Source organism: Trifolium pratense, linkage group LG3, assembly GCF_020283565.1.
Source record: "Trifolium pratense cultivar HEN17-A07 linkage group LG3, ARS_RC_1.1, whole genome shotgun sequence".
NCBI lineage: Eukaryota > Viridiplantae > Streptophyta > Magnoliopsida > Fabales > Fabaceae > Trifolium > Trifolium pratense.
In genome coordinates, this window is record NC_060061.1 from 30,239,866 (window position 1) to 30,262,497 (window position 22,632).

The 22,632-nt window shown below is 38.8% G+C and overlaps 2 protein-coding genes across 2 annotated transcripts; both read left to right on the plus strand.

Annotated features, from left to right (window-relative positions):
• Nucleotides 1-482: 482 nt before the first annotated feature.
• On the plus strand, nt 483-1,766 carry LOC123914938. The gene has a single exon (XM_045966102.1). It carries the CDS (start codon nt 483-485, stop codon nt 1,764-1,766), a length of 1,284 nt encoding a protein of 427 aa, XP_045822058.1.
• Nucleotides 1,767-14,552: 12,786 nt separating this feature from the next.
• Nucleotides 14,553-16,233, plus strand: LOC123914939 (polygalacturonase-like). The gene is made up of 4 exons (XM_045966103.1): nt 14,553-14,672; nt 14,796-15,119; nt 15,352-15,870; nt 15,982-16,233. Exons 1-4 carry the CDS (start codon nt 14,553-14,555, stop codon nt 16,231-16,233), a joined length of 1,215 nt encoding a protein of 404 aa, XP_045822059.1.
• Nucleotides 16,234-22,632: the final 6,399 nt, after the last annotated feature.

Sequence of the window (22,632 nt, forward strand, 5' to 3'; positions counted from 1 at the left end):
ACGTACAGCCTTTAGCACAACACTTGTGGGATGCCCAAGTGGTGGAAACAATCAAGGTTCCTCACCTTCCTACCTTCGACGGAAAGACGGATCCAAGGGAGCACCTGATGGCAATTGGAACACAAACCGCCATAATCAATGCTCCGGAGCATCTAAAGTGTAAACTACTAGCCGGCACCTTCAAGGATGTCGCCCTACGTTGGTACATGAACCTTCCAAAGAACTCAATTGAGAGTTATGCTGACTTTCATAAAAAATTCATCCACCAGTTCGCTGGGTCGAAACACGTGAAAGTCACATCAACCAGTCTCTTCTCCATCCGCCAAAACCATGGCGAGTCATTGCGTAGTTTCCTAGCCAGATTCAGCGAAGCCACCATCAAGGTCTCAAATCCCAATCAGGAGATGTTTGTGGCAGCCTTCCACAATGGGCTAAGAGCAGGACATTTCAATGAGTCCTTAGCCCAAAAGCCAGCCTCGTCAATGCAAGAGGTAAATAAGAGGGCGGAGTGTTATATAAAGGGCGAGGAAAGTAACGCCGAAAAAAGACAAAGAGACGTTAAGGAGAAGGAATACGTGGGCCGCGCCACCAGAGCGCCTGAACACCCACGACTAAAAGCGGGAGGCCACCAAGGAGACCCATGGCAAAGGCATCACGGTAAGCCCTACCGCCAACCGCCCAGAAGAGAATTCAGGAACCATCCCGCCAATGAAGACCTCACGCCATTAAATGCCTCAAAGGTTTACGTCTTAAACGAAATTCTGGCCACTGGTTTGGCAAGCCTCCCCCCAAGGAGAACCAGTAACATTCCCATGGGGCTTGACGATAATGCCTGGTGCGCATACCACAGGTGTAGAGGTCACTCCACAGAAAAATGCTTCCGCTTAAGAGATTTAATCGAAGAGCTAATAAAAAGCGGACACCTCCGCAAATTCATTGACGATGCCGCCCAAGGGCGGGTTGTCGTGCCAAAAGTCCCCCGACAGGAGCCACGGGACCCCCCTGGGCCAAATAGGGAGCCTCCCAAGGGGAGAATCTCCGTGAATACAATAGCGGGAGGATTCTCAGGCGGGGGTGAATCAAGCTCAGCAAGGAAAAGGTATGTACGCCGAGCCATCTCGGAAATATACCTCGTAAGACAACCCCAACCATTAGACGTACCAGATTTGGCGTTCACTGCAAAGGATGGGCTGGAGGTAGCGCCTCATGACGATGATCCTTTAGTGATACAAGTCCAAATTTTGAACTGCGATGTAAAGAGAGTACTGATAGACCTAGGAAGTTCAGCGGACATTATGTACTGGGAAGCTTTCAAGGCCATGCAATTGGCAGAAGAACAATTGCAACCCTACTCAGGAACCCTGGTTGGGTTCTCTGGCGAACAAGTGGATGTAATGGGCTACGCCTCCCTTCTTACCACGTTTGGAGAAGGCAGCAACGCCAAAACTATCAAGGTGCGATACCTGGTAGTTAAAACTCCTTTTACCTCCTATAATATTATTATAGGTAGGCCCGCCTTTAACACATTGGGGGCGGCCATGTCCACTCTATACCTAGCAATAAAATACCCCCTTGATAATGGGGGAGTAGGAACAGTAAGGGGCGATCAGATTCTCGCCAAGAAATGCTACGAGTCTAGCTTAAAGATACGACACCGAACTTCCAGCGCAAGCGGAAAATTCGAAAGAAGACAAGCCGCAATTCCAGGCGGCATAAACATCATAGAGAGCGCAAATATGGATCCGAGGGAGGAATTTCAAGATTGAAGGGTAAGCCCTATAGAAGACCTGGAGCGGGTTCAAATTGGCGATCACCCACACCAGACAACCAGCTTGGGAGCAGCGTTGCCCAGCGAGGAGAGGAGACGAATCATCAAAATCTTGAAGGATAACGCTGATCTATTCGCATGGAAGCCTTCAGATATGCCAGGGATTGACGAAGGGGTGATAACACATAAACTTTCAATATCACCCAGCACAAAACCAGTCTCCCAAAGGAAAAGGAAGGTGGGAGAAGAAAGACGGGTCGCTATAGCGGATGAAGTAGAGAAGCTAAAGGAAGCCGGATTCATCGAAGAAATAAAATACCCCTCATGGTTGGCAAATGTCGTCATGGTGAAAAAGGCCAACGGAAAGTGAAGAATGTGCGTGGACTTCACAGATTTAAACAAGGCGTGTCCCAAAGATCCATACCCCCTACCCAACATAGACAGGTTAATTGATGGCGCCTCGGGGTGCAAGATGCTGAGTTTCATGGACGCCTACTCCGGATACAATCAAATAAAGATGAACCCCTCAGACGCCTGCCATACAGCCTTTATGTCGAACACCTGCAATTATTTTTACAACGTCATGCCTTTTGGATTGAAGAATGCGGGAGCAACATACCAAAGGTTGATGGACAGGGTTTTTGCCGAGCAAATAGGGAAGAACTTAGAGGTATATATCGACGACATGGTAGTAAAAACTTCCGAGGGAAGTCGCCATGATGATGATCTGTTGGACATCATGGGATCAGTAAGAAAGTACAACATGAGACTAAACCCAGCAAAGTGTTCCTTTGGAGTACAAGCCGGGAAATTCTTAGGGTTTATGCTCACCAGCAGAGGAATAGAGGCTAACCCTGAAAAATGCCAAGCCATCATAGACATGAGGAGCCCTACATCCGTGAAAGAAGTACAAACCTTGACAGGCAGAATAGCGGCACTATCCAGATTTCTATCATGTGCGGGCGAAAAGGGTTTCCACTTCTTCGCATCCCTTAGAAAAAATGAGAGATTCTCCTGGACACCAGAATGTGAAGAAGCCTTCAGACAACTAAAAGAATTCCTAGCATCACCGCCCATCTTGACGCGCCCATTACCAGGTAACATCCTTTACCTATATCTCGCAGTCTCGGATAGAGCCTTAAGTTCAGCTCTAGTTCAGGAAGTAGAGGGCGAAGAAAAACCTATATATTTTGTAAGTAGAACCCTAAGGGGAGCAGAAACAAGGTATCAAAGGATAGAGAGGTTATCTCTCGCGATAGTTGTCACAGCCAGAAAATTAAGGCAGTACTTTCAAAGCCACAAGATAGTTGTCAGAACAGATTATCCTATCAAAAACGTCCTCCGAAAGCCAGACTTAGCAGGAAGAATGGTAGCGTGGTCCGTCGAATTATCAGAATTTGACATCACTTTCTCACCAAGAGGGGCCATTAAGTCACAAAGATTAGCTGATTTTATATTGGAAATGTCTACTCCGCCAACAACAGAGAAAACTGCGTCTTGGACACTCTCAGTTGACGGGGCCTCCAACGTACGAGGAAGTGGAGCCGGAATAGTATTGGAAGGACCAGATGGCGTTATGATAGAACAATCACTACATTTCGCCTTCAAAGCCAGTAACAACCAGGCGGAATACGAAGCTTTGATAGCAGGAATGAAGTTAGCAAAAGATATGGAGGTAAAAGAGTTAAGGGCCATGAGTGATTCCCAACTGGTAACCAACCAAGTATCAGGGAAGTTTCAAACGAAGGAGCCGCAGTTAATCAAATACGTAGAGAAAGTGCAAAACCTAGCTAAGCATTTCGATTCGTTCGAAGTAGTTTACGTTCCCCGTGAACAAAACATGAGAGCAGATCTATTGTCAAAGCTGGCGAGCACCAAAAAACCAGGAAGCCATAGAACCGTTATCCAAGAGACTATAAAAACTCCCAGCATCAGCGGGGAAGAGGTGATGATGGTAATAGAAGAAGAAGACTGGAGATCGCCCATTATCCGATACCTCCAAAAGGATGAGCTCCCGAAAGAAAGGGAAAAGGCTTTCAAATTAAAAAAAATGGCGGCATGGTATTCAATGGTAGGGGATAAGCTATACAAAAGGGGATTTGCGTCCCCCCTCCTTTTATGCGTCAGTACCGAAGAAGCAAAGCGCATCATGTCCGAAGTACACGAGGGATCGTGTGGTAGCCATATCGGTTCAAGAGCATTAGCAGGAAAGATATTAAGAGCAGGATTTTATTGGCCAGATATACATGATGATACCGCCATGTATGTAAGAAACTGTGATAAATGCCAAAGACACGCCAATCTGCATCACGTTCCAGGGGAACCGTTAAAGTCGGTATTATCCCCATGGCCCTTTTTCATGTGGGGTGTAGATATCGTTGGTCCATTTCCGGTTGGCTACAAACAAGCGCGATGGATCATCGTCGCCGTTGACTATTTTACAAAATGGATTGAAGCAGAACCGGTGTCCAGCATCTCAGCAGAACAGGTTAAAATCTTTTATTGGAAAAAAAATCATCTGCAGATTTGGACTGCCCAAGTATATCGTATCCGACAACGGTACACAGTTCACCAGTGAAAAGGTCGTAGAGTTCTGTCGAAGCAAAGGAATCAAAAACACCTTTATATCAGTGGAGCATCCGCAAGCTAACGGACAAGCAGAGTCAGCAAATAAGGTGATACTAAGAGCCTTAAAAAGGAGGCTAGATAGCAAAGGCGAGGCTTGGGTAGCCCACATCTCACCCATCCTGTGGTCGTATCACACCACTCCCCAATCCTCGACAGGAGAGGCGCCATTTACAATGGTTTATGGTTCAGACGCGATGATCCCGGTGGAAATAAATCCTCCTAGTTGGCGCAGAGAAACCACAACGCAGGAAGAGAACGACAGAGCTTTGGAAGAGAACCTAGACATGATCGAGGAAAGAAGAGAAAGAGCGCATTTCAGAGAATTCGCCATAAAGCAAAGGGCCGCTAGGCGTTATAATACAAGAGTCAAACAAAGGAATTTTCAAGAAGGCGATCTAGTGTTGAAAAGACCTATGGGAAAGGATAAAGGAGGAAAGTTCGCGGCAAACTGGGAAGGCCCTTTTCGGGTGCAAGAAGCTTTCGAAGGAGGAGCATATTGTCTAGAGACCATGGAAGGAAGAACCCTCCCCAGGACGTGGAACGTAGCAAATTTAAAGTTCTACTACAGCTAGTCGCGGGGCATCACGTTACTGGTGGAAGAATAAGTAAAATCATTCTCTTCTTTTAGCAATATTTTTAATGATGTATAAGAACCATTTTCATAAATGAATAAAAAGACAATGAGACACTCTTTTCCCTGTCTCAACTGGGGTTTTTATCGAGGCTCATTGAATTTCAAAATTCTAGTAATTTATATCTTCTTGCATATGTCAAAATATTTGCGTCAACCTGATTAAGTTACGGGCTCTGAACCAACAAAAATGGTTATCTCAAACTTGAGCTCTGAATCTTTATTAAAGATCAACTCAGATGTGAGCGCTGAACCATAAAACAAGGTTGCAAGGCCTTGGCGTTACCTGTAAGTCTTACGAGTTGGGTACGTCAGAAAAAGAAAAATTAAACAAGGTTGCAAGGCCTTGGCGTTACCTGTAAGTCTTACGAGTTGGGTACGTCAGAAAAAGAAAAATTAAACAAGGTTGCAAGGCCTTGGCGTTACCTGTAAGTCTTACGAGTTGGGTACGTCAGAAAAAGAAAAATTAAACAAGGTTGCAAGGCCTTGGCGTTACCTGTAAGTCTTACGAGTTGGGTACGTCAGAAAAAGAAAAATTAAACAAGGTTGCAAGGCCTTGGCGTTACCTGTAAGTCTTACGAGTTGGGTACGTCAGAAAAAGAAAAATTAAACAAGGTTGCAAGGCCTTGGCGTTACCTGTAAGTCTTACGAGTTGGGTACGTCAGAAAAAGAAAAATTAAACAAGGTTGCAAGGCCTTGGCGTTACCTGTAAGTCTTACGAGTTGGGTACGTCAGAAAAAGAAAAATTAAACAAGGTTGCAAGGCCTTGGCGTTACCTGTAAGTCTTACGAGTTGGGTACGTCAGAAAAAGAAAAATTAAACAAGGTTGCAAGGCCTTGGCGTTACCTGTAAGTCTTACGAGTTGGGTACGTCAGAAAAAGAAACAGCAGAGAAAGGCGAGATTATCAACACCACCAGAAGAAGCTTATACACAACCAAAGCAGGCGATTCATTATAACGACAAAAGACAACAGGTATAAAGTTATTTGTATCAATTTACAATTATTATAGAAAGTCGAAGATGTCGCAGGTGCAAGGACAAAGTTTCCTAGACGAGAACGCCAGAAGGCGTTACCTCACAACGTAATGCAAAATTCATCCGCAAAATTATGAAGAAAGAAGATCATTGCAAATAAAGAAATTAATAGAAACCCGATAAAGGGTAAATTGTTCAAGCCACGAAGGGGCATACAAATAGTTACAAAAGCCACATAAGGGCATAATTAAAGTCATTACAAACAAGGTCAAATCATTCACTGGGAGGTACATAGGGAACGAGCTTTCCATCAATGATCTGGTTCATCGCATCAGCTTCAGCTAAGCGCTTGGCGTCGAGGTCTGGGAAAAGAAGCTTGACTTGCTCAAGGGCATAGGCGAAGCCTTCCTCGTACTGGTTGGCAGCATACAGTTGAAGCTCCTTCACGTCAGTTTCCAACCTCTCCTTCTCTTCGCCCAAGGTCCCCACGGAGAACACCGCTGCATCTTTCTCTTTAGAAAGCTTAGAAATCATCTCATCTTGAGCAGCAGCATTCTCTTTGAGCTTGGTCTCGGAGGCGGCATAACTTTCCTTAACCTTCGCCAGCTTATCCTCATACTCCTTCTTCAACCTCTCCGCCTCGCCCTCCTGGCTCTCCTTCAGCTTCCTGATATCCTCCTCCAGCTTGGTCTTGGTCTCAGAATATTTCTTCTCAATATCAGCAAGATGGTCATCAACGACCTTCACCTTCCGTTTTGCCTCTTGGACCTCCTGCTCCTGCCGATTCGTCAGCAAATAGTTGAGAAGAGTACCTTTTACCTCATACTCCAGGGCTTTTCTCCTCAAGTCTTCAGTGGGAGTGTTAGTAAAGCGAGTCATATCGCCAACCATAGTCACCCTTCTCTCAATAAACTCCAGAGGATCGAAGGAGCTCCAGGAAAGGGGCACAGCGGCTTCAGCGTCTTGAGAAGGAGGCTGAGAAGAACTGGAAGCCGCACCTTTGCCTTTGTCAGCGTCCCCAGCTGGTTGGCTAGTCTTCTCAGTTTTTTGTTTTTTAGGAGGAGGAGCGACACCCTCGGATCCCGTCACTTTAGCAGCAGCCTTTCCTGGGATCTCAACAGGGATGCGCCCATCATGCTTTTTCTTGCTCCGTCCCTCTTTAGCTCCAGCCTCTTCCACTTGTAGCTGCTTCAGAGGGTCGGTAACGCCAGCAGCAGGATTGGCTTTTTGTTGACGAGCTTTTGCCAAGAACGCCAGTCTTTCTTCATTCGAAATGGTCCTCATTCTTTCTGAAAAGATAAAGGAATCAGAAAAACACAAGTTAGTAATAAGGCGAGATCAACATTAAACAAAAAATAAAAACACACAAAGGGAAAACAAAAGAAATATGCATATATGCCAAGTTCATCACTTACGTAAATACTCTGTCAAAGCTTCACTATTACCCTCACATCTAAGGATATCAGCAGTGTCCATAAGAGCAAAAGAATCAAGAAAGTGGACAATATCCTGCTCAAAGTCACTCAAAGTCTCAAAGATGGTTCCCTTGATAAGCCTAGGTTTGTCAGTCCAGTAGAAAGGGAATAAGGGATCTCCTATCTCATCATACATTAGATCTGGAAGTTGGTCGCTACTGCGAACCCTAAAGAAGGAGTCCTTAAAGCCTTTGAAGTTGGAGGCATACAGACTCAGGAGGCGATGATTGGGTTGACTACTAAGAGAAACCATAGTCTGGGGTTTTAGGTTCTTAATATGGTAAAAACAGAAGAAAACACCAATCGAGGGTGCCAGTTCAAAACCTAGGCACATCACCTCGAAGGCTTTTACGAAGGCCCAGCTATTAGGATGAAGTTGAGTGGGGGCGACATTGAGAACCCTCAACATCTCCGCCTCGAAAGAAGTAAAAGGAAGCCAGAGGTTTAGAGGTTGGATCACGCCAGTGTAGAGGTAAAAGTAATCCGGCGGGGTGTCGTTCTTGAAAAAGACAAACTCATCTTCTCGGACAGGCTCAGTGATGATAGACTCCTCATGTTTGGACTCTGTAAGTCTGACGGCTTTCCTAAAGCTCATCACCATCTCCGCACTAGTGTATTTTGAAGGAACTTCCATGGTGACAGGAGTATAGCCAGCAACCACCAAATCTCGGCAAGGGTTTTTCCGCTTTCCTGTGAAAGAGGAAGGGGAAATTATGACACAATCGCTATCACTACCGCTACTACTATCGCTATCACTATCACTATCGCTACTGCTTCCAACATCAAAACCCCATAACTCCGAATAAAATCCCCAGCTATTGAGAACGCCGTTTGCCCTAGTATAATGGGCGCGAACTTGTCGCGCCCACTCAAGGTAACCAGGAGAAGAGGCCGAGATTCTCCCCTCATTCTCATCTAACTCCCTCAGGATAACCATTCTCTAAAACCTATGAATTAGGGTTTTTCTCCTTTGAGCGAAACTAAATCAAGGAAAAGAGAAAAGGTACGAAATAAAATACCTTACGAGGAACGGACGTCTTTAAATGAAGACGATTGAGAAGCTCTACCGAAGGTTGGAGAGGAAGAAAAGAAGCTCTACCGAAGTTATGAAAAGGAAGACAAGTGGATAGAACTAGGTTAGAAGTTGCAAAAGAAGTAGAAGAAAAGAAAAGAACAAAACTCCCTATTTATAAACTTCAGTCCTAACGTCGATTCGAAGTTATAAGGTTCGAACGAGTAGTGTCATGCGAGTCGTCGGATCACGTACGTGTCAAAGCGCGCATCTCAAGAGTAAATCATGGAAGATTTATCGTCAGATATTTAAATACCACGCCCACGGGCGAGGTAACTATCTATAACGCCCTTGAAGGAAAGGCCACGCCAGGACACATTATCTCGCCAAAAAAAAAAAAGCAAAAGCTTGATTCGCCTTTGGGGCGCAACAAAGATATCCAAAACAACGCCCAACGAGAAAAAGCCAAAAATCAAGGAAAAGCAAGACATAAAATAAAGCAAAGACAAGACATAAAGTAAGGCATTCCACTCAAGGCAAGAAAAGAAATCTTTATTAATAGCAGGGGGTACAGAGTACAACGAGAAGAAATAGAGGCTACAAACAAAGGACCAGTCCCTAAATCCTATCAATCAGACTCTAACTCCTTCTGCTCTGGCTCAGCGAAGGTCAACTTGGATTCGGCAGAAGCGCGAGAGCCTTCTTCCTCACTTGACGAAGAAGCACGAAGCTCAGGAGGGATATAGGTTTCCAAGAACGAAGCATAATCATCATCCGTGCTACCAGAATCAGAAGTGTCAGAGGAAAGGACAATAACCTCCACCTCCTTGACCTCTTTCGACCGGCGGGAGCGAGTGGAGTTAGAGTAATTAACGCTGGGACGGTCGCAACCACCATGCTTTGACTGCCTTGAAAAGGAGTCACGTTCATATTCCCTAGGAGTCAAAAATTTGACCCACCAAAGCCAAGGAAGGCAACAAGGGAAGGCGATGCTAAGGGAAAGGAAGGAATAACATGTAAGAAAGAAAAAATTGCTTGAAATTATAAATTTTATCAAGAGATACAACGGAATTCAAAGGTTCGTTAAAGGAAAGCAACGGAAACAAAATACATGAAAGAAAATACTGAAAAATGCCAAAGTACATAAGCAACTACGAACATCAAAAACAAGATATAAATGGAACAAGCAGAAACTTCATGGTATAGCAGAACTTCCTAATCCGTCAGCATCAACAATGGCGATACGATGCATCTCCTCCAATGCACGTTTTACCCTCTTCGCCTTCACCAGGTTCTCCTCAATAGGCTTCAAATCCTCTTTCAGCTCGCTTTGTTTGTCCAGAAGGTCCACCAAAGAATGGCGCCGGGTAATTAACTTAGCAACGTCATCCCTAATCTCGCCTTGAAGAGCCCTCTTCCTCTTCACCAGCGGCTTCATCTCCTTATTCAGCATCGCCAGACGATCATCCACTCTGCGCTCCTCACTGAAGCATATCCCCAAGATTTCCTCCTGCACACCCATAGTCTCTTTCGTAATTTCTATCTGGCTGTCAACAGCTTCAGTGACTTCGGCATGGCACTCCTTCACATTTTCCACAGCAATCACAAAGGATGCACTATCCTTCAGTTCCTTCTCCAAACGTAACACACTATCAAGAAAGCGTTTCTCCTCCTTGGTTAGCCTCCAGCAATAATCGTTCAGCTCTTTGACGAACTCTGAGAACTCACCAAAATCATCCATCAAGTCCTCCGTGCTTAGGGTCAACATACGCCGGAGCCGCTTAATGACGGGGGAAGTCGGGGATTGACCACATTCGAAAGAAGGATTTTTGGGAGACATAACTCTGAAAGGAAAGCTTAGAATTTTGCAGGAAAGAAGGGATGAACTGATTATTTCATCAAAGTCCCACTTTTATAGACGAAGAATCTCATCGTGGCAGCAGCAGGTGGGGAAACGGTTAATGAGAGTTGCTCATGAACGTAAGAACGTGCGCCAGAGAGGGGGAGAGAAACGCGGTATATCACGCGCCAAGAATTATGGAGGGAAATTCGAATTGTACTTAAGCATTTCATTCCAACGGATCTCATGCTTGGGGGGCTGTGGACTGGACAATGGGCTTAAAGGCAAAATCAAACTAGCCCAATTAATATGAGAAAGGAAACAGGCCCAAAACAATTAAATTCTAAACGTCCATTTGGCGATATAAGGCCTTGGCGAGGTAGGTGATGACGGATAACGCCCATAAGACGGATTTGCATACGATAATAAAATATCTTCATCCTTCCCTGCCTTAGCGATTAACTTGGGAATGAAGAAACCAACTCCTTGAAACTGCCATGGCTTGGAGACCAAGGTTTTATTCCTACTTTCACGCTGCATCACCGGAAAAGGCGCTGAAGATCGGATTTGTAGGAACCTTAGCTTGGAGAAGAAGGCTTTAATAGTCTATAAATAGTTTCATATTTTCATCTGTAAAGGGATCGAATTCTGACTTATAAAACTCCCAGGGTTGTTGGGATTGAACTGAGGTAATCACACCATTTAATCAATAATACAAACCCCCTTGTTTTTTACCAGAACACTATGTATAATCGAAGGACGAACTTGAAATCTGGTTTCAAAGACTTTTTTTTTTGTTTTAAAAGGGTTTTTCCAATGTTTTCCCTATTTTAATAAACTTTGGTGTTGACTTCATTGTCTTCGAACAACCCTCGAATTTTAGCCTACGACAGCTCCCATGAAAGACTAGTTTATTTGGAAGCATGCAAAAGATGGTGTCTTGTCGCCTAAAGATGCTTTTTTGTAATTATTTCTTCCCGTCAGTCTGCAGGATTGGGATGTTACCATTTGGCTAAATTTTACTCTTTTGTCTTGTTCTTTTCTCATGTGGCATGTGATTCGTAACAAAATGCCAACAGATGAAAATTTATGGAAGTGCTGGTGCATAACTTTCTCGGTGTGCTCTCTTTGAAGTAGTGCTTCTGAGACATCAAAACATCTTTTTTTCAGGTGTTCGTTTGCATGGGCACTTTTGAGTTGGGTCACTGATACGTTGTGCTTTACTATTGATACTTCTTCCATTTCAGCGATCGTCACTACCATTAACAGCACTAGTGCGGGTTTGTTAATCTGTGACGTCACTTTGGCTTGTATCTGTAACGACCCAATTTTCAAATTATTAGTTTTCGTGTGTTAAAATATTTTATTAACGTGACATTTTAATTAAGTTAATAACTTGAGTTATTTATCGAGTACTTTAGTTATTAAGCGAGTAGTGAGAGTTCGCGTGTTATTGGGCCAAGCCAATTGGGCTTGAGGCCCAATAGGCCTTGTGTGTGTGTGAGGGGCGCCCATTAGGGGCTTAGAATAGAGAGAGAATTCATTTCTCATTGTTCTTGTGAAGTTAGAGAGAAGGGAGAGCTCAAGTGAAGCTAGGGCAAGAGGAAAGCTAGAGATTCGAGATCTTTCGTCGCGTTTTCTTCGAATCCAGGTATGAGAGTAGGTTTCATAATCATGGGTGACTCGAGGAAGGGGAGAATGTCGATTTCTCCTCACCCGAACTTCCTCCACCCCATTTTCGTTTTAGCTTGGAATGGATTTTCTTGATGGAAATCGGTTCTAAGGTTCTTAACATGCTTAACATGCTTTTAACATGATGAATGAACGAATCTAATGGTTAAAAACGAGTTTTATGAAAGATTAAACTCAAGAACTTTGTGTTCTTGAGAGTTTTGATGAAAAAGTGTTCAATCTTTACTTTTTCGATGTTTATGATGTAGATCTATGAAATGAACTGTCTTTTTGTGTTTATTCATGTTTGTTATGCTTGAATACAAACTCATTTGGGATTTATAACATGAAAAATGGGATTTTTGGGTGATTGGAGTGGAAAAACGCAGGTTTTGAGTTTTCTTATCAGGAGGCGTTCGCTAGGCCTTCGCTCATCGAACGCGTGGCGAACAGCTCGCTGCAGCTCGCCATGAGCAGGTGATCCACTGGTGTGGTTCGCTTTGGCTCGCTGAGCCTTCTCTCAGCGAACAGCTCGCTAATGCTCGCTACTGCTCGCCATGAGTCAGTAATTCTCTGGTAGTGTTCGCTGAGGCTCGCTACAGTTTGCTTAGCGAACAGTACTGGAACTGCAACTTTTTGTTGATGTATGTAAGTGTAATTAGACACTTGTAACATGGTTTAATGGTATTCTTATATGATTGTTGATGCTTGTTGATGCTTATAATGCTCATTGCTAATCGTTAAATGATTGATAATCGTGTATGAAGTATAAATGAAGAATATTAAGGTTTTGTTAATCTTAATGATGAAGTATGTTGGATAGTGTTCCACATAGTAAATGAAGAGCTTTATGCTAAATAATTGTGAGTGAATTCATGAAAAACATATACATGCATTCATGAATTAAATAGGATATTGGATATTCCAATAAAGAAGTATATCGGATTATATTTATCCGATAAAGAAGGATATTAGAGGTGAGATACTCTAATAAAGAAGATGGTACCACATGCATTAGAAATGTCTAGGGTTACATTCATGAAGTTGAAGCATTAGAGTCGCATTAGGTTATGTGTGCGTTTTGTGATAAGTGATATGTGACACATGTTTGGCTAATTGTGATAATTGATAATTAATTGTTTGAGTATTCGATTATGTGTTTAAGAACTTATAATTGGATTATAGATGTGGATATATATATATATATATATGTATAATTGTAATGTATGCATATGTTATGAAGGAGTGTTAAGTACCGTTTTACTTACACTTATATTTTGATTATGTAATCTAACTCTCATGCTTTGTGTTATGTGCTGGACCGTTGGGGGTTCAGATTCTCAGGTTGAGGATCCCGATCAGAGTTAGAGGGCTTGCTCGTGCTTGAGGTAGTGCGCTTTTTGGTGAGGAGTTTAGCTTAGACTACTCCTTTAGATATATTTGTATATCTTTTTGACGGGTTGTATAGAATTGCTCTGATTAGGTGTTTATCGTGTCGGGTTATTCGCTTGAATTGTATTAAGCCCGTGATGGCACATTTGAATTTGCTAATCCTTACTCTTTTGTTGTAAACATAATATTCTTGTTGTTGATATGGCCTAGAGCCTAGGGATATTATGTGAACAATTTGGATATTGTATGACATGCACTATGATCTATATTTGCTTTTAATCTCCGCTGTGCTAGCATGAATTAATTATGCCGTGATTTTGTATTATAACATGTGACACCAAAATTACTTAGTGTTTTATTTATTTATATTCAATAAATTCGCGTTAAGGGGTTTGGGTTACAGTATCCACCCAGTCCATACGATTTGGATGTCGAGAAATGATATCACTTTTTAATAACGTTGTTGTTACCATGCATTCAGCTGTAACGAAGACTAAAACAGCCGTTTATCTAGGTGTAAAAGTATCTAAGGGTACGGTGGCTTTGCAGTCAGATGTTACACTACTGCAAAACTTGTTTATTACAACAATAAATTTTGCCACAAAAATATTTGTTCTTACTATGTATTTAAGGACTTTTTATCGGTAATTTATGAGGATCTTTTGGTAGCCACAAATATTTAAAATTTGACCAAAAATAAGTGTTTTTGTTTTTGTTATAGTGTAAATGCCGCCCAAAGTTATTTTTCCTAGACATTGAACTATTAATAATATAAACATGAAAATATTTTATTAAACAAATTATCAGCATATATAATAACAAAGTACATGTAGGAGGAACTGACACACATCTATAGATCTTGCATGATTTAGTTATGAGAACGTACCTCTACAAAAGAAGAAAAATTTATGATGTGACTGCTTAAGTCGAAAACAAATATAGTAATTTGTTATCCAAGAGAGATGGAAAATGATTTCTATTAATAGACCCAAAACACAACCATACAATTAGAAAAAAAGGAAAGAGACATATTTAGACATATATGTGCAGAACATATTAATGGTCTAGATCTTCGTCATTCAAGTATAAATAATGTTCCACCTTAATTTGAAACCACATTCATTCAAATAAATAGATAGTAACAATAATCAAAGTAAATATGAAGATCAATATTGTTATAATTGTTTCGTTCTTATTTCTAGCTCACTTTGGTGCAGCTCAACCTGGTGTCCTTGACATATCAAAATTTGGTGGAGCACCAAATTCAGATATATCACAAGTATATAAATTATTCATTATTCCTATTGAATTTATATATATTGAGTAAACAATTCTTCTTCCAACTATTATTAATATTAACAATATTATTCTAATTGATTGTGTTTTATCCTAATTTCATAAGGCATTCACAACTGCTTGGAATGAAGCATGTGCATCAACAACAGCAGTTAAAATTATGATTCCAGATGGTACATACAAGTTGAATTCAATAGATGTTAAAGGTCCTTGTAAGGCCCCTATTGAAGTTCAAGTTGATGGCACAATTCAAGCACCTGTAAACCAAGATGAGATAAAAGGGGCTGATCAATGGGTGAAGTTTATGTACGTTGACCAATTAACCTTATCAGGCAAAGGAGTTTTTGATGGTCAAGGGACAGAAGTTTGGAAAGCAAAAACAGGTGGACCTGCTTGGAGTGGAAAGGGGCCGATGAGCAAAGTTTTCATGGTAAATATCAACTTACCAGATCATGATTTTCATGCAAAGTAACTAAATTAAATAGTTCTTCCTTTTTTCAACAAAAAAAAACACGGGGAAGGAGTTATTATTATAAGTCATGGTGGGTTGAATTTGAAATTTATATATTGAGGTTACAAATTTATGTTTATGAGAGAACAAATAATTGTATCTTAATTTAACAAGCATTTCTAATTGAGTTCTTCTGGTTCAATTTCAACAGAATTTCGGTTTTAATTTCCTCAACAATACCGTCATCCGCGACATTACTAGCAAGGACAGTAAAAATTTTCAAGTTATGGTTTTTAGTTGCAACAATATTACATTTGATGGATTTACAATTACTGCCCCTAAAGATAGTCCCAACACGGATGGAATCCACATGGGAAAATCAACTGATGTTAAAATTCTTAACTCAAACATTGGGACCGGTGATGATTGTATATCAGTAGGTGATGGTACCAAAAATCTCACCGTCCAAAATGTGAAATGTGGACCAGGTCATGGCATTAGTATTGGAAGCCTGGGAAAGATTGAAACAGAAGAAAATGTAGAAGGGGTTTTAGTTAAGAACTGTACTTTGACAGAAACTGACAATGGTGTGAGGGTCAAGACATGGCCTAATGAACCAGCAACACTTACTATTTCTGATTTGAATTTTGAAGATATTACTATGGTTAATGTCAAGAACCCTGTCATCATAGACCAAGAGTATTGTCCATGGAACCAATGCAACAAACAGGTATTTATTCATTCAAAAAATTTCAAAATACTTTGTTACATTGATTGTACCTACATTTTAATTTAAGTATCTAACTTTTGTTCATCTCTTGCATGGTTTTCCATGGTATAGAATCCATCAAAAATAAAGATAACCAAGGTTTCATTCAAGAACATTCAGGGCACTTCAGGAACTGAAGAAGGAGTTGTTCTTATTTGCAGCGCTGGTGTACCATGTGATGGCGTGGAGCTAAATAATGTTGATCTCACATTCAATGGAGCACCAACGGTGGCTAAATGCTCTAATGTCACACCTACAGTTGTAGGAAAAGCTCCAGCTTGTCAAGCTCCTGGAGCGGCCCCTGCAGCAGCGCCTGCAGCTTGATCAATTTTGTTAGCCTTTTATATTTATAGTGTAGACAAGCCATCCCCATAATCCATGCGAGGATGTTAAACAGTAGTAGTATAGTCATCCCTTGGAAATCAAATAAACAACTCAACTTGTATATTAGAACCATTGTCATGTATGTGTATATGTGACCCTTCTAGTATAAATAAAAATAAATTTTGATCAGTTTGCATTTTCAAATACCGGAGACTCATATTTAAGTACAAGGTTGTCATCCAAAATATTTTTTTATATATGTTTAATCTATAATAACAAGAGGGTAGATAAAATTTTGAATGTTGAATTTTTTTTGTATAACTTCATTTTTGACTGAATGGGTTGTGTTAAACATATGTTGGGGGATCTCTTTCCTCCTCAACAATCTCTTTCGAAACTTGAATTTCCTCAACCACATCCTTTGCCCAGATTGCTTGCTAGACATGTTGGTTTGGGTGATTTATGGAGAAAAGAGATTTTTGAATTGGGGAAGAAGAGAGGTTGATGTTTTATGACTTAGCAAATTTTAGGATTTGAAAAAAAGTATTTAGGATAGATCCGTTTCAAATTAAATTTGAGTGAAATAATGGGTTTTGGGAAATGATGGTAGTTGAGAAAGTAGATTGGGAAAGCGGTTACACAAACGTTCATGCGAACGGCTAAGAAGTCCTAATCCTGATTTGCACACTTTTAATTAAGGCTCATCAAGAGTTGTGGTCACCCTTAACCTTGAGTCATCATCCCAATCAAAGGTTTTAAATAAAGGTCCGTTACCGCGAAAACGGCCGCGACAAAAAGGTATTGGCGCCTACCGTTACCGTTTTTCACCGTTTTTATATCGTAAAAAAAAATCACGCCGAAACGCCTTTACGGCCGCGACGAAACAGCGATACAGCTGCAAAGAAACGCAATACGGCCGCGACAAAATGCTAATTGATAGAGACTTCTATTTTTTCCAATAGAAATGCATAAAAATCACATTTTTAATACAAATATGAAGATAAATTATAAAGTGTTATATCTTTTTAACTCTTTCCAAGTTCAAAACTTTACATTTATCTCATATTTAAGTTGTTATACATATATCATAGTACAAATAATTTTAATAAGATTTGTGCGATATTGTGATTAATTCACACCGCGACGACCGTATTTCATAACGCAACAGTCGTAACAGCCGAAATCGCGAAATCCTTGACGCGACCGCGACCGTGACCGCGACCGCTATTTAAAACTTTTCCCAATAATGTTTCACTGTTTGTCCATTAACCTTGAACTCTTGTCCAATTCCCTCATCAAGAAGGTCAACAACACCATAAGGATAAATTTTCAAAAGTTTGAATGGTCCTGACCATCTTGACTTCAACTTTCAAAGGAACATCTTAAGCCTAGAATTGTAGAGAAACATCCTATGTTTCTCTAATTCATTTAGTTGTAAAAGTCTTGCCCTACCAGAGGTTTTATGATCAAAAATCAGTTTCTTTGTAGCCCAAAAGGCTTTGCATTGAAGCTGAATTGGTAGGTGGCAAACTTTACAAAAAAACTAATATGAATGGGGACATACCAGGTGGTTTAAAAGCAGTTCCGTAAGCCCACAGAGCATCGAGCAAGAGTTTAGACCAATCTTTCCTAAAAGAGTTTACAATCTTTTCCAAAAAAAGTTTAATCTCTCTATTGAATAGCTCTATACCTGATCACTTGTTTGTGGGTGATAAGCAGTGGCAACTTTATGTCGTACATTGCACTTGCTAACATACTAGTAATATTTAGTAAAAAAAAAACATAAATGTTTGTAGTGATGAAGATGATGAATTATAATTGATGAAGAAGATGAATGGTGGTGGTTTTTTTTTCATTTCTATTTTTTTTTTTCTTTTAAAGAAATGAACATTATAAATATTTAACTACATGGCACTAACTATTTTAATAAAAAAATTAATAAAAGTCATGTATGCATGCTACATCATCAAGTCACTTATGCATGTCACATTATCAATTTTGTCCATTCATAGTCCTAATTGTCCAATGAGGACCTAAAAGAGAAGGATGTTGACACTACGAGGGAGGATCCAATTTTTTTATAGGGGTAAATCAAAAGTATTTAACATTACAATTACATGAAAAAAATACCTCTTAATCCATTATATATATATATATATATATATATATATATATATATATATATATATATATATATATATATATATATATATATATATATCCATTATATTATTATAAATCTGGGACAAATTATTATCATAAGTTAAATTTAGAAGACTTAGAACAAACGTCCGCTTTGTCTCATGAGTTTGACTCAGTTGACAGAAGCAAGACATTATTTATATATTTTAAGGCAAAATTTCTAGCAAATAGACTACTTAAAAAAAACATCCCCTTAAACTATTTACAAAACATCCAAATTAGATACATCCATAAATAATTATTTAAAGGCATAGTTGTTGTAAATAGTTAATGCATTAAAGTATCTACTTCATCCGTCCCATATTATAAGCAACAAACAAAAATCCACATTTATTAAGAAAAATAAAATATAATAATTTGAAATATGACTAGTTGTGTTTTTCTTGAAATAAGTTTCATGGGAAGAATTTTGATTGGTTATTAATTATGGGAAAAAGAATAAATAAAGTAAATTAAATGCAATTTGCATTAAATTTCATGAAAATAAATAAAAGTAAATCTTAAAAAAAAAATAATATAAGTGAATTGTTTTTGCTTATAATTTGGAACAAGAAAAAATAATTTTTTTTATTTATAATGTGGGACGGAGGGAGTACGTTGTTGATGAAGTGAAAGAAGTCAATTCAAATATCAAAAATGTCATTTCATTATTATTTATAACCGTAATAAAGTTAGGGAAATTATCAAACAAACAAAAAAAGTTATGGAAATTATTATGTACCTAGCTGCGTGTTCATTTCACCTCACATTAAAGTATTTCCCTGTCCTAAAATATAAAGGAAATTTCGTCAAATAAAGTTGATGTATTCGGTTCAAATTTTTAACTAAATACATCAATTTTTTTTAACCATTTTTTCCTTATATTTTAGGACGGAAGGAGTATAGTTTTTCTTGTCTAATATATGAAATGAAATAATTATTAAAAAAAATAATAGCTTGATTTTTATAACTACTAAAAAAAGTTTGATTTTTGCAAATCAAATTTGTGGAAGACAAAAAGAAGAAAAGTGGGGTTTATGTTGTTTCCTCGTGATAGGAATATGATCTAATTAAGTATAATAAAAATGAAATTATATTTTAAAACTTATGTATTTAATAACTTTAAATGTGTAAAAAATATTTTATCAACATTAATATTTTTGTTTACTATGCTTAACGAGCGTTCCAAAACACTGTTTAACATAACCTTTAATATATATTATTATCGTGGATAGTGTATGCTTTTGCATTTCTTGCTATAAGAAAAAATAATTGAGGGTTTTGAGATCGAAAGAATAATATTCTTTATCTTCCTCAGAAAATTAGAGAAGCTAAGTATCTAGTTAGATGCAGAGATATTCCAAAGGGTTAATTCTCTCAACAAGAATATATATTATCTTACTGGTGACAGTCAATTATATGATGTTTTTAGTAGTAGTTAGGGTGGTTTTAATAGCAATCGAAGCCCAAAAGCAAGCAAATAACTGGAAAAGTGAAGTTACTTGGCCCGAAAGCAAGAAAAGTGGAAAAAGCATAAAAAGGGCAAAAATGTAATAAATAGTGCAAGCCATCGTACCTACGATGAGATCCAGCGTGACGCGATGAGAAGACGGTTTAAATTGAAGAAAATCTGCAACAAATCTCTGCAAGCTGAATGATTTTGTGAAAGAGATCCATGTTGCTGGCCAGAACGGGGGAACTTTCAAGTGAATTTTGCAGGTTTAATGTAGGGATTCAAGACTGGTACATCGATGCAATGTCAAATACTATGTTTGTTGGGTTTGTGAAGTTCTAAAGTCGGAGTCCCTATAGGATACACACCAGGTTTCTCGTAAGCATTGTGAGGTGATATTTACAATCTAATTCATGTTTTTGTATGGCAAAGCCGTGGGTAAGTATTTAGAGTATTTAGAAATGTTTTCTTTGGCAAAGCCGTGGGTATGCTCTACTCATGGTATTGCCATGGGTAACTATCCACGGCAAAGTTTTGGATAATAACGTGGGAAAAGCCATGGGTAACTTTACCAACGACATTTTCTTGGTTAATTAGTTACCTACGAGTCAATATTCCACGGACCAATGTCGTGGGTAAATCTCATGTACTCATAGTGAAGTTGTGGGTAATGGCAAAAATGGCCGTGGGTATAGACTGATTTTCTTGTAGTGAACTGATAACAAGATATAGTATAACGCCACTTACCAAGCAGGGGTAAGGAGGAATTTGAAACACTTAATCACCCCGTGTGGACACACACCCTTTTATTATTATTATCGCTCTTTATTTTCTTCTCCTTTATTTATTGCTATTTACTTTTATGCAAAACTCTCTCAAACAAACAAAACGAATGCAAAGCACTTTTACTTTCTAAATTCCTAAGCGAAACTAGTAATTTTGGCACAATCACTGTGGAGAACGATAACTTCACTTTATTACTTGATTGTGATTTTGTGCACTTACAGAGCTACCATCACCTACTCAGGGTCGGTCCTGACTATTTGGAGGCCCGACTTCGAATATTAAGAATAGACGCCTTAATTAAAAAAGATGCAAAAAAATTTAAAAGGAATAACCCTTATTTAAATTCTAAATAACGTTAATAATATAAAAAATTGTCATCCTTGTAACTAACATATAAAATATTTATATTTTAATCGGTAACAACAAAATACATTTTAACTATGTAAAAATAACACCTCACTTCTACCAGTTTTTGAAGTAAACTCATCAAACAAAACTTCATATTGTATTTTTTTGTTCATTTTATGTATTTTACCTAAAGCTTAGCCATTTTATTTGGACCTTTCAAATTATTTTTTACGAAGACAGATTCGAAAAACTATTGAGTTCTTATTTTATTTGTGAATAAATTTTTTTCATGTTTTTATAGAGAACCTACTACCATATAAATTTTTATCGAGGCCCCTTTCAAATTATGTTTTTATAGCACACTTTGCATATGCTCATTGCCGCCCCTGATCATACTATTATATAGTTTTTTTTTTTTACCTGGCTACTACTGTATTATATAGTGTGGGCTTAATCTAAAAAATTCAAAAATAAAAATAAAAATAAAAACTCCAGTTGTATTGTAGTATTTATTTAGAAGGTTTTTAAGAAGAGAAGAGAAAAGTGAAAAAGGGTATTTGTTTCATATGAAGGGACAAGATATTTAAAGAAGTTAAAAGCTAAATCAGGTAATAGAGAGGCCCTGTTTGTAATCCTACTTAGACTTTTATGTGTCTTATATTCTCTCCTGTTTTGTAGCCTGTGTAAATCTGATCCTGCAAACTTTGCATTTATATATCTATATAGCTGTCATTTTTATTTATGGCCAATGCAGAGAAAGTAATGATGATTGCAATGTCAATGGCATGCAATTGCATATTTCTCTTAATTGAACAGCTCCATGTGATGAAGTGAAACCAACAAACCCATTCTCTCTTTCAAATTTATGGAACTGTTGATTGTATTAATTTATGCTTTTTGTTTCATTTTCATTGACAGCTTCCAAGTTCTATATCTTTATGGCTCTCTCTCTATCTTGATGATGCTATGTGATTAATGAGTATTTAGATTTTCTAAGCCATGTGGTATGGTGAGGAACTTTGTGTAGTAACCTTGTGGACGCTGTTATTGATTTCAACCGCCCGATCTTAATAGACAATCAAGATCGTTTAAAGCTATATTTTTTTATCATTGTTTAATGTGATTCGTCTAATTTCGGGTGAACAATATTACGGCCAAGAATGGTTGTGGTGCCTCCCATATCAGCAATATGACCTCTCCAAGAATGGTTGTGGTGTCTCCCGTATCAGCAATATTACGGCCACATTAGGGTATGTTGTCCCAAATTTTGGAATCTTGATTGAGATACTAGTTTGTTATACGTTCAAGGTTCTAAGGTGATGACTCCTAACTAATCCATATGCAACTTGTTTTCTACATATTAAAATAAGTTAATGCTTCAAATAAAAATTGGAATTGTGATGTCATTGCAAAGACTTCAAATTCCTTTATATTGTTGCTCTAATTGAAGTTGTCGACTGCAATTAAAGATCATGATAAATTTCCTCTTCAAAAAAAAAAAAAGATGATGATAAATTTATCATAAGGTGTCCCTGTAAGCTTAGTTCGGTTAGTAAGTACATCGCACTATATATACAGGAGTTAGGTTCGAATTTCGAACACTTAACTTATTTACTTTAAGATAGAATTTC